The sequence below is a fragment of the Oryctolagus cuniculus genome, chromosome 21, assembly GCF_964237555.1.
Source record: "Oryctolagus cuniculus chromosome 21, mOryCun1.1, whole genome shotgun sequence".
Classification (NCBI taxonomy): domain Eukaryota; kingdom Metazoa; phylum Chordata; class Mammalia; order Lagomorpha; family Leporidae; genus Oryctolagus; species Oryctolagus cuniculus.
Window position 1 is genome coordinate 9,297,933 of NC_091452.1, and position 12,394 is coordinate 9,310,326.

Here is a 12,394-nt window from a genome sequence, read left to right on the forward strand (position 1 = left end):
TGTGCTTCTTCTGGGTCTCCCATGTGGGTGCAGGGACCCAAGGCCTTGGGCCATCTTCTACTGTTTTTCAGGTCACAGCAGAGAGCTGGATTAGAAGAGGAACAGCTGGCACTAGAACTGGTACCCATATGGGATGTCGGCACTGTAGGCTGAGGATTAACCTATAGCACCACGCCGCTGACCCCAACTAATACATTTTTCAAAATCATTTGAAGTAGATTAGATCAGCAACAGCATTTTCATTTTATAGAATAAAATAGTATCAAACAGTATTTTCAAAGTCATATAGACTCTCTAAAAAATGTATTTATGGAGGCCAGCACTGTGGCATTGTGGGTAAAGCCACCACCTGCAGTGCCGGCATCCCATGTGGGTGTCGGTTCACCCGGCTGCTCCACTTCAGATCTGGCCTGGGAAAGCAGCAGGAGATAGCTTAAGTCCTTGGGCCCTTGCACCTGCATGAGAGACCGGGAGGAAGCTCCTGGCTCCTGGCTTCGGATTGGCACAGCTCCAGCCGTTGTGGCCATCTGGGAATGAACCATTGGATGGAAGATCTCTCTCTCTCTCTCTCTCTCTCTCTCTCTCTCTGTCTCTGTCTCTTTCTCTCCCTCCCTTCTTCCTTCCCTCCCTCTGACTCTCTGTAACCTTGACTTTCAAATAAATAAACAAGGAGGGAAGGAGAGATCTTCCATTCTCTAGTTGACTCCCCAAATGGTAGCAATGTTGGGGCTGGACCAGGCTGAAGCCAGAAGCCAAGAGCTTCATTCGGGTATTCCACATGATTGCAGGGGCCCAGGGACTTGGGCCATCTTCTGCTGCTTCCCCAAGTACATCAGCAGAGAGCTGGATCAGAAGTGGAGCAGGGGCCGGCACTGTGGCACAGCAGGTAAAGCTCCTGTCTGAAGTGCTGGCATCCCATGTGGGCACTGGTTTGAGTCCTGGCTGCTCCACTTCTGATCCAGCTCTCTGCCATGGCATGGGAAAGCAGTGGAAGATGACCCAAGTCCTTGGGCCACTGCATCTGCATGGGAGACCCAGAAGCTCCAGGTTCCTGGCTTTGAATCAGCCCATCTCCAGCTGTTGTGGCCATTTGGGGAGTGAACCAGCAGGTGGAAGACCTTTCTCTCTCTGCTGCTGCTGTATCTGTAAAATACTTTGGCACTACCTTTAAAGTTAGACAATATAGGGAGGCCAGCACTGTGGCATAGTGGGTAAAGCCACTGCGTGCAGTGCCAGCATCCCATATGGGTGCTGGTTTGAGTCCCAGCTGCTCCACTTCCAATTCAGCTCTCTGCCACAGCCTGGGAAAGCAGTGGAAGATGGCCCAAGTCCTTGGGCCCCTGCACCCACATGGGAGACCTGGAGGAAGCTCCAGGCTCCTGGCTTCGGATTGGTGCAGCTCTGGCCATTGTGGCCATCTGGGAAGTAAACCAACGGATGGAAGACCCCTCTCTCTCTCTCTGCCTCTCTTTCTTTCTCTGTGTAATTCTGACTTTCAAATAAATGAATGAATCTTTAAAAAAAAAAAAAGTTAGATATATAACTACCATAAGGTATAGCCCTTCCACTCTTGGCTATTTGCCAAAAGAAAAAGCAATAAATGTCCACCAAAGACTCATAAAAGAATGGCCATAGAGCTTTATTTTAATAGCTAAGATCTGAAAATTATCCTCACTTTCATCAATACATGAATAGATTAAAAATATATTGTAAATCTGGCTGTTGCAGGCATTTGAAGAGTGAACCAGCAGATGAAGGATGGATCAACCAGTATCTCTTTCTTACTCTGCTTTTCAAGTAGATGAAAATAAACATTAACAAAGGAAGAAATAAATCATACTACATCAAAAAAATTTAAACTTTTGAGCATCAACACAATTAGAGTGAAAAGTAACCTACAGAATGGGAAAAATCTTTGTATATCATATGTCTGATAAAGATTAATATACGGGATATATAAGAAATCCTATAACTCAACAACAAGAAAAAGCAAACAACCTGATTACAAAATGTATAAAGGACTTGAATGGATATTTCTCTCAGGCAGACACACAAATTATCAATAAATGCATGAAAACATGCTCAACATCACCCATCACCAAGGAAATGTAAATCAAAACCACAAGAAGATACAACTTCACACTCATAAAAACAAAAACAGAAAACAACAGTGTTTGCGTGAATGTGGAGAAACTGGAAACCCATGCACTGCTGGTAGAAATTTTAAATGGTACAGCAGTATTGGTGATTCCTCAAAAAATTAAACACAGAATTTCCATTTGACCCAGCGATTTCACCTCTTGGTATATACAAAAGAATTAAAAGCAGAGGCTGATATTTATACATTAATGTTTATAACAACATTATTCATGATATCCAAAAGGTAGAAGCAATCCAAGTGGCCATAAACAGATGAACTGATAAAAAAAAAAGTGTGTGTGTGTAAATGTTTTTCAGACACAAAAAGGAAAGAAATTCTGACACATGCTACAACACAGATGATTCTTGAAGACATCATGCCAAACAAAACAAGTAAGACACAGAGGACAAATGCCATATGAGTCTACTGGTATAAGGTACATACTGTAGTCAAAGTCATAAAGACAGAAAGTAAAATAATGGTTACAAGTGCTGGGAGAAGGGTGAAAGGGGAGTTATTGTTTAAATGGTACACAGTTTCAGTTTGGGACAATGAAAAAGTTCTGGAGATGGATAGTTATGGCTACACAATATATGAATGTTTAATGTCATTGATCTGTACAATCAAAAATGGTAATGGGGGTGGGTGTTTGGCCTAGAGGTTAAGGTGAAATGCCACATTCCATACCAGAGTCACTGTGTTTAAGTCCCAGTGTTACTCCATCTTCCTCAGAGAGAACAGGTGATAGCTCAAATAACTGAGTTCCTGTCACCCATAAGGGAGACCTGGAGTGAATTCCAGGCTCTTGCTTTTGCCTGATCCAGCCTGGCTATCTCAAGCATTTTGGGAGTAAATCAGCAGATGGGAGTTTGTTCATTTATTCTCTGTGTGTGTGTGTGTGTGTGTGTGTGTGTGTGTGTTTATGGTGTCTGAGTGAGTATGTCTCTGCCTGTCAATAAAAAAATTTTTTAAAATTTGCCACAGAGGTTAGGTCACTGCTTGGAACACCCACATCCCCTATAAGAGTTCTAGGTTTGAGTCTTGGCTCTGCTTCTCACCCAGCTTCCTGCTAATGTACACCCTAGGTGTTAGCAAATTATGGCTCAAGTAGTTGGGTCCCTATCACCCACTTGGAAGATCTGGATTGAGTCCTGGGCTTAGGCATGGCCCAACCCTGGCTGTTCCAGGCATTTTGGGAAGTGAACCAATGGATAGAAGATCTCTTGGCATTTCAAATAAAATTTTAAGATAAATAAAATGTTATAATTATATAGTCTGTTACTTTTTACCCATAATTTTAAAACACTTAATGGGTAAAATGGTTAATTTTAGTTTATATATATTTTGCCAAATTTTTAAAAATAAACAAATGAACAAACAGAATAAGCTCATGTATGTAAACCCTCTCCAGTCCATCTTTCCTTTGATCATAAACAAGAACTCTAGGGAAAATATTTTTAAAATATTTTTTAAAAAAGATTTATTTTTCCACCTTCCTCCCCGCGCCAGCTTTGGGTGCTACTATCGCGGCATTCTATCCTCCTGAGCCCACAATGTCAGGCCCCAACGGGGACCTGGGCGTGCCAGTGGAGGTGGGTGTGGAAGGCAAGGATGACGGCTTTGGGGAAGCAAAATACACTGCTATCAATGCCACGTTGGACCAGATCGACTCTGCTCTGGACCATCTGGAGAACAACTGCCCCCATGACTGCCTGCACGAGCTGCCTGGAATTCCAGCAGCAGCTAGGGGAGGCTCTGGGTGATGCCAGCCCCTAGGTCCCTGGCTGCCAACCCCACCTCCCCGGCCAGGCTCTGGCCTCAGCACTCATCACCTACCTCAAATACCCTCTCAAGGGCTGGCCTTTGGGCCCCAGGTGAGTCTGCCTACTTGGACCTCACTCCACTGCCCAGCATGCCTTCCTGGGACCTGGCAGGGGCCTACTACAACCCACCTTCCTGCATGCCCGCTCGGGCCTTGAATGTCCACATTAAAAAGGTCTCCAACCCTCCCCCCACAAAACTGATTTATTTATTGGAAAGTCAGAGTTACAAAGAGAAAGAGAGGAGAGACAGAGAGAGAGAGAGGGAGAGAGAGGGAGGGAGGGAGAGAGAGGGAGGGAGGGAGGGAGGAGAGAGAACTTTCATCCACTGGTTCACTCCCCAAATGGCTACAACAGCCAGGGCTGGGCCAGGCTGAAGCCAGAAGCCAAGAGCTTCATCCGAGTCTCCTACGTGGGTGCAGGGGCCCAAGGACAGGGCCATCCTCCACTGCCCTCCCAGGCCACCAGCAGGGAGCTGGATCAGAAGTGGAGCAGCAGGGCCAGCCCTCTGGCTTAGCAGATAGGGCTGCTGCCTACAGTGCCAGCATCCCATGTGAGTACTGGTTTGGGTCTTGGCTGCTTCACTTCTGATTCAGCCCTCTGCAGTGGCTTGGGAAAACAGTAGAGGACGGCTCAGGTCATTGGGCCCCTGCACCTGCAAGGGAGACCCGAGGGAGGCTCCTGGCTCCTGCTTTGGATCAGTGTAGCTCAGGCCATTGCAGTCAGTTGGGGAGTGAACCAGCAGATGGAAGAACTCTCTCTCGGCTGGCGCCGCGGCTCAACAGGCTAATCCTCCGCCTAGCGGCACCGGCACACTGGGTTCTAGTCCCAATCGGGGTGCCGAATTCTGTCCCAGTTGCCCCTCTTCCAGGCCAGTTCTCTGCTATGGCCCGGGAGTGCAGTGGAGGATGGCCCAAGTGCTTGGGCCCTGCACCCCATGGGAGACCAGGACCTGGCTCCTGGCTTCCGATCAGTGCGGTATGCCAGCCGCGGCGGCCACTGGAGGGTGAACCAACGGCAAAGGAAGACCTTTCTCTCTGTCTCTCTCTCACTGTCCACTCTGCCTGTCAAAAAAAAAAAACAAAAACAAAAAACAAAAAACAAAAAACAAAAACAAACAAAACAAACAAAAAAAACCTCTCTCTCTTTCTGCCTCTCCTCCTCTCTCTGTGTAACTCTGACTTCCAAATTAAAAAAAAAAAAAAAAAAGTGGAGAGCAGCAGGTACTCGAACTGGCACCCCACATGGGATGCCAGCACTGTGGCGGTGGCTTAACCTTACACTTCACCACAGCTCTGGCCCTGGAAAAATACTTTTATAAACTACAGCAGGACTATGAAAATTAAACAAAAGTAGATTGCAGAAGAGAATCACACTACATACGGGCAAGTTTCCCTAACTCCCCCCCTTTCCTGCAGCTTTGCCTCAAGTGTTTACTCCAGTCATGATGCTACTGAATGAAGGCATCTACGACTCTAAAAGAGGCCAGCACCACAGCTCACTTGGCTAATCCTCTGCCTGCGGCGTCAGCATCCCCGGTTCTAGTCCTGGTCAGGGCACTGGATTCTGTCCCAGTGGCTCCTCTTCCAGGCCAGCTCTCTGCTGTGGCCCAGGAAGGCAGTGGAGGATGGTCCAAGTGCTTGGGCCCTGCACCCCATGGGAAACCAGGAGGAAGCACCTGGCTCCTGGCTTCGGATCTGCACAGCACTGGCCGTAGCAGCCATTTGGGGGGTGAACCAACGGAAGGAAGACCTTTCTCTCTGTTTCTCTCTCTGTCTCTCTCTCTCTCTAACTCTGCCTGTCAAAACAAAAACAAACAAAAGACTAAAAGAGCCGGCGCCGCGGCTCACTAGGCTAATCCTCCGCCTAGCGGCGCCGGCACACCGGGTTCTAGTCCCGGTCGGGGCGCCGGATTCTGTCCCGGTTGCCCCTCTTCCAGGCCAGCTCTCTGCTATGGCCCGGGAGTGCAGTGGAGGATGGCCCAAGTGCTTGGGCCCTGCACCCCATGGGAGACCAGGAAAAGCACCTGGCTCCTGGCTCCTGCCATCGGATCAGCGCGGTGTGCCGGCCGCAGCGCGCTGGCCGCGGCGGCCATTAGAGGGTGAACCAACAGCAAAGGAAGACCTTTCTCTCTCTCTCTCTCTCTCACTGTCCACTCTGCCTGTCAAAAAAAAAAAAAAAAAAAAGACTAAAAGAAATCTATTTTCAGGCCATGAAAACCAGAAAGTAGCCCTTTATAGGCAGGAAAGTATGCAGAGATTCCCCAAAGTGAGAGTGGTAGAAAAAGAGGATATCTTAATTAGATGTATGAATCTATACAAGTCTCAGTCAATTCCCTCTATCCTATGAATGACAGTCCCAAATCAGTACAGCCAAGGTTTAGAAAACTAAACTGAGGTCTGAGCCACTGCCCACAGATGATGAAAACAAAATTTATATTCTAATCCTTAACAGGAGTGCTGTTAAAAACATTAGTTATCTCCAGAGAGCTATAAAACGACCCAGAGATTATCAACACAGTATTCACAATGTCTACCATGGAATCCTAAGTTACTTGACATATAATGAACAAGAAAATATGACTCATTCTCATGAGACGAAAATCAACATACTACAGTCTAGAAATGGACAAGGTAGTAGAACTATCCAACAAAAAATTTTAGTAGGACTGAGCAAAGTATGTCTCTAACTTTTTTAAAGATTTATGTATTTATTTGAAAGTCAGAACTAAGGACACAAACGGGGAGATAGAGAGATCTTCCATCCACTGGTCCACTCCTCAGATGGTCACAACAGCCAGGGCTGAGCCAGGAGCTTCATCTGGGTCTCCCACATGGGTAGCAGGGGCCCAAGCATCTGACCCCGTCTTCCAGTTTTTTTCTTAGACACACAAGCAGGGAGCTAGTTAGGAAGTAGAACAGCTGGGACACAAACCAGCGCCCATATGGGATGTTGGCTATGCTGGTGATGGCTTTACCCACTATGCCACTACACTGGCCAACTCTATGACATTTTAAACTCATAATAGGGGCCAGTACTGTGGCGCAGCAGGTTAACACCCTGGCCTGAAGCACCAGCATCCCATAGGGGTGCCCATTCAACACTCAGCTGCTCCACTTCTGATCCAGCTCTCTGCTATGGCCTGGGAAAGCAGCAGAAGATGGCTCAGGTCCTTGGGCCCCTGCACCCATGTGGGAGACCTGGAAGAAGCTCCAGGCTCCTGGCTTCAGATCAGCGCAGCTCCAGCTGTTGCAGCCAGTTGGGGAGTGAACCATCAGATAGAAGACCTCTCTCTGCCTCTCCTCTCTCTGTGTAATTCTGACTTTCAAATAAATAAATAAATCTTTTAAAAAACTCATAATAGGTAATATATTAGTGCATGGATTTTAACTACTAATTACATGTTATAGGGTGAGTATTACTTATCTGAAATGCTTGGGTTCAAAAGTATTTTCGAGTTCAGAGGTTTTCAAATTTTGGAATATTTGCATATAATTCATAAGCTATTAGGAAGGGACCTGTATCTAAGCACAAAATTCATTTATGTTTTACATATCCTTTTATATACAAAGCCTGAAGGTAATTTTACAGAATATTTTTGGTGGGCCTACGTTTTGACTGTGACCCTGTCTTAAGGGGTTGGATGTGGCATTTTCCACCAAATTTCAGATTTTTAATCATTTCAGATTTCAGATTTTTTGATTAATTATGATTCACTTGTATTGTTCTTTAAAATGTAACAAATGGGTCTCCACTTCTCAGAATGGATCATCTCTGCTTCTTATTTAGATCTGAGTGTCTTTTTATTGCAAAGCATAGTCAGTCTAGTAGCACTTACCTGTCCAACTGCTTGCAGATTGTAGCAGATGACATCTTTATTGTCCACTGGAGTTCCATAGAGAAGTGCCTCAGTGAGCCAGCAAATTCCCAGGAGCAAGTCAGAGAAGCTCAGATAAAAGAGTGGTCTTTTCTGTCAAAGCAGCAAAATGCTCATTTCATAAGTAACATGGAAAGGAAACTATAACAGTTATTTTTATGATTGATGTTTCTAGTGGAAAACTTGGCGTTATTTTTAGGAGGGCTCTGCCTTTGCTCAACTGTGAGGAATGTAAAGGAAGACTCCAGAAGGAAATTATCTGCAATCACAGGTATTCCAACTGTCTTGGAATCAGGGTATGCATGGACAGATTAGCATTGGACCTTCTTACAACAATTCTCTTTTCGGGGCCGGCACGGTGACGTAGTGGGTAAAGCCGTGGCCTGAAGTGCCGGCATCCCATATGCGAGCCGGTTCTAGACCCGGCTGCTCCACTTCCAATCCATCTCTCTGCTATGGCCCAGGAAAGCAGAAGATGGCCCAAGTCCTTGGGCTCCTGCACCCACACAGGAGACCCAGAGGAGGCTCTGGCTTCAGATCGGCACAGCTCCGGCCATTGCAGCCAACTGGGGAGTGAACCAGTAGATAGAAGACCTCTCTCCCTCCCTCTCTCTCTCTCTCTCTCTCTCTCTCTCTCTCTCTCTGCCTCTCCTACTCTCTCTGTGTAACTCTTTCAAGTAAATAAATAAATCTTAAAAAAAAAAAAAAGAATTCTCTTTTCTCGGACACAGGGTCAAAGAAAGGAAGGAAATATGAGAAATTTTATGGAGACACATCACAAATGAACAATTGAGAATGTTCTAACTACACAGAAAATATCTCCTAAAAACAGAAAATGAGATCATCAGCTAAGCATTTAGGGGACTTAATAGATATTCACAGCAATGAAAAGTCAGAATAGGGAAAAACATCAAGATGAATTACGTATGTTGTCTTTCAATTTCTGACAACACTGTAAAATTTGTCCTTTTATGGCCAGCGCCACGGCTCAATAGGCTAATCCTCCGCCTGCAGCGCCGGCACACCGGGTTCTAGTCCCGGTCGGGGTGCTGGATTCTGTCCCGGTTGCCCCTTTTCCAGGCCAGCCCTCTGCTATGGCCCAGGAGTGCAGTGGAGGATGTCCCAAGTCCTTGGGCCCTGCACCCGCATGGGAGACCAGGAGAAGCACCCCTGGCTCCTGGCTTCGGATCAGCGCGATTCGCCAGCCGTGGCGGCCATTGGAGGGTGGACCAACGGCAAAAAAGGAAGACCTTTCTCTCTGTCTCTTTCTCTCACTGTCCACTCTGCCTGTCAAAAAAAAATTAAAAATAAAAATTTGTCCTCTTATTATTTTCTAATGTCTTTTTGATCTTGGCCTATTTCCACTTGTCTAAAAAACAGTTTTGGAGGCAGGCGTTTGGCATGAGTAGAATGCCTGTATTCATTATCTGAGTGCCTGGGTTTAAGAACTGGCTCCACTTAATATCCTAGCTTCATGCTCATTTCTCAAACAGTTGGGTCCCTTCCACCCACATGGAAGAACCAGACTGAGTTCTGGACTCCTGGTTTCAGCATGGCTCAGCCCTGGCTGTTGCAGGCATCTTGGGGGAATGAATCAGAAGAAGGAAGATCTCTGTCTCGTTTTGCCTTTAAAGTATGTATTACTATCTCATAATTTTGTTTTATAAATTTAAATATAAATTTGAAACAAAATGTTTAATAAAAAGAATACTCATTCAGGTAAAAATAAATAAATATTTAAAATATTTTTGGGGACCGGCTTTGTAGTGTAATGGGTAAAGCTGCTGCCATATCCCATATGAGAACTGGTTTAAGTCCCAGCTGCTCCACTTCAGATCTAGCTCCCTGCTAATGTACCTGGGAAAGCAAAAGATGGTCTAAGTGTTTGGGGACCCTGCTACCTACACGGGAGACCTGGAAGAAGCTCCTGGCTCCTGGCTTTGGTCTGATCCAGCCCTGGCCTTTGGGACAATACAGGTAATGAACTAGCAGGTGGATGATCTCTATATCATCTCTTTTTGTAACTCCAACTTTCAAATAAATAAATCTTTTAGAAAATATATTTTTGGTTCTTATATGGAAAAATTATGCTTGTTGAGAGGCAAAGAACAATATCTAAATTGAAGAAATTGTAAGATGCCATATTACAAAAATGCTAACTCTCTCTAAATGCTGTACAAATTAAATATAATCTTAAATCTCAACTGATTTTCCTGTGAAACACGACAAACCAATTCTGAATCTGACATAGAAATACAAAATATCCAGGGGCCGGTACAGTGGCGTAGCAGGTAAACTGAGGGACCAGCACTGTGGTGTAGTGGGTAAAGTCACTGCCTGCAGTGCTGGCATCTCATACAGGCACCGATTTGAGGCCCAGCTCTCCACTTCTGATCCAGCTCTCTGCTACGGCCTGGGAAAGCAGAAGAGGGCCCAAGTTCTTGGGCCCCTGCACCTGCATGGGAGACCCAGAAGCAGCTTCTGGCTCCTGGCTTCAGATTGGCACAGTTCTAGCTGTTGCAGCCACTTGGGAGTGAACCAGTGGATGGAAGACCTCTCTCTCTCTTTGCCTCTCCTTCTCTTTCTGTGTAACTCTTTCAAATAAATAAATAATAATAATAATAAAGACTTAAACTGAGCAATAAATATACCAGTTATGGTAACTCTGAAATAAATATTAATGTCACTGAAATATTTTCAGAATTGAAAATTTAGGATTTAATGGGACAAAAAAAAGAAATCCAAGTGGTCATATGCATATGAATATATGCCTGATCTCATCAGTAATCAAGAAAATCAAAATCAGAGACAGGCACTTGGCACTATGATTAAGACTCCTACATTCAAGTCTTAGCTCAGCTTCTGATTCCAGTTTCCTGCTAATGTGCGCCCTGCAAGGCAGAAGGTGACAGCTCAGCACTTGGGAGTGGAGAGGGGTCCCTGCCACCCAAATAGGACACCTAGATTGAGTTCCTGGCTTCTGGTTTCAGCTTGGTCCAAAAGACTGAGAATATCAAGTATTAATGGGAACAAGAGGCAGCAAGGCCTTTTATATACTGCTGACATAACCATTTGGAAAAGAGAGTGGCATTAATCTAGGAGACGTACAATCTTAGGACAATTCTATATTAAGCAAACACTGTAGATAAATGTGTGCATTAAAAGGCAGGTACAACAATGCTTACAAATAGCATACATAGGTAAACAACTTGTAGTATGTTCATACTACAGAATTCTAAACATTAAAGAAAATGAAATGAACAGCTATATACATAACATAAATAAATCTGATAAATAATACTGTAGAGTAACTTACAAAATAATGCACAGTATTTTATAATATATAAATAATATATATAATATATTATTTATTTTTATATATAAATAAATTTATATATAATATTATATAATATATGTTATATATTATAAATATATAATATATAAAATTTTATAATATATATCAACTTTAAAAAAGCAATACTAAATTATCTAGAAATATAATATATTACCAGTAAACTCTACAAAAAAGCAAAGAAATTATTATGAAAGAAACTGGATGGTGGTCACCTCTAGCAGTGAGGGGAAAGCTATGTGTGATAGGCAAGGACCACAGCAGGTGTGTCTGGGGCACAAGGAATGTTCTGTTTCTCATCACAAACATATGTTTATATTCCTTCTTTTTAAAAAATAAACAAGTATTTTAATTTTACTTCCCATAAACATTTATTTAAAAAAGTTATTTATTTTTTCAGGCAGAATTACATAAAGAAAGGGGAAAAGCCAGAGAGAAAAACAGGTCTTCCATCCCCTAGTTCACTCCCCAGATGGCTACAATGGCCAGCGTTGAGCCAGGCTGAAGCCAGGAGTCAGGAGCTTCATCTAGGATTCCCACATGAGTGGCAGGGGTTCAAACACTTGGTTATCTTCTGCTGCTTTGCCTAGACCCCATTTATACTCATTCCTTAGCCAGTATATACATGTTTCATGTATTTAGTTCATGTCAAATATATATCACAATAAAAATATTTAAAAAGTTAGTCTTTTCCAGATACTAATCTCCTCACATATATAAAAGAGAATTTTTGTCATAGCTTTCCCTCAAATGAAGGGAAAGTTAAGATCCTAATACTTGCTAATAGGGCTGGATGGTCAAGTTGCCATGACTGATAGAAACATAAGTAAAATAATGTATAAAAGATACACTTTAGGCCAGTGCTGCGGCTCACTAGGCTAATCCTCCCCCTTGCGGCGCCGGCACACCGGGTTCTAGTCCCGGTCGGGGCGCCGGATTCTGTCCCGGTTGCCCCTCTTCCAGGCCAGCTCTCTGCTGTGGCCAGGGAGTGCAGTGGAGGATGGCCCAAGTGCTTGGGCCCTGCACCCCATGGGAGACCAGGAGAAGCACCTGGCTCCTGCCATCGGATCAGCGCGGTGCGCCGGCTGCAGCGCGCTGGCCGCGCCGGCTGCAGCGCGCTGGCCGCAGCGGCCATTGGAGGGTGAACCAACGGCAAAGGAAGACCTTTCTCTCTGTCTCTCTCTCTCACTGTCCACTCTGCCTGT

At 44.6% G+C, this 12,394-nt stretch overlaps 1 protein-coding gene across 12 annotated transcripts in view; it reads right to left on the reverse strand.

Annotated features, from left to right (window-relative positions):
• The window catches only part of TMEM116 (transmembrane protein 116), a 153,006-nt gene that overhangs the window by 118,566 nt on the left and 22,046 nt on the right, over positions 1-12,394 (reverse strand). For 11 of the 12 annotated variants that reach the window (XM_070066232.1, XM_017349545.3, XM_008272246.4 and 8 more), the window contains one exon: positions 7,799-7,930. In XM_070066232.1, coding sequence (XP_069922333.1) covers positions 7,799-7,930 — 132 coding nt within the window. Of the gene's footprint in view, positions 1-7,798; positions 7,933-12,394 lie in introns of those variants that run through there. The other variant, XM_070066234.1, reaches the window with a different exon arrangement.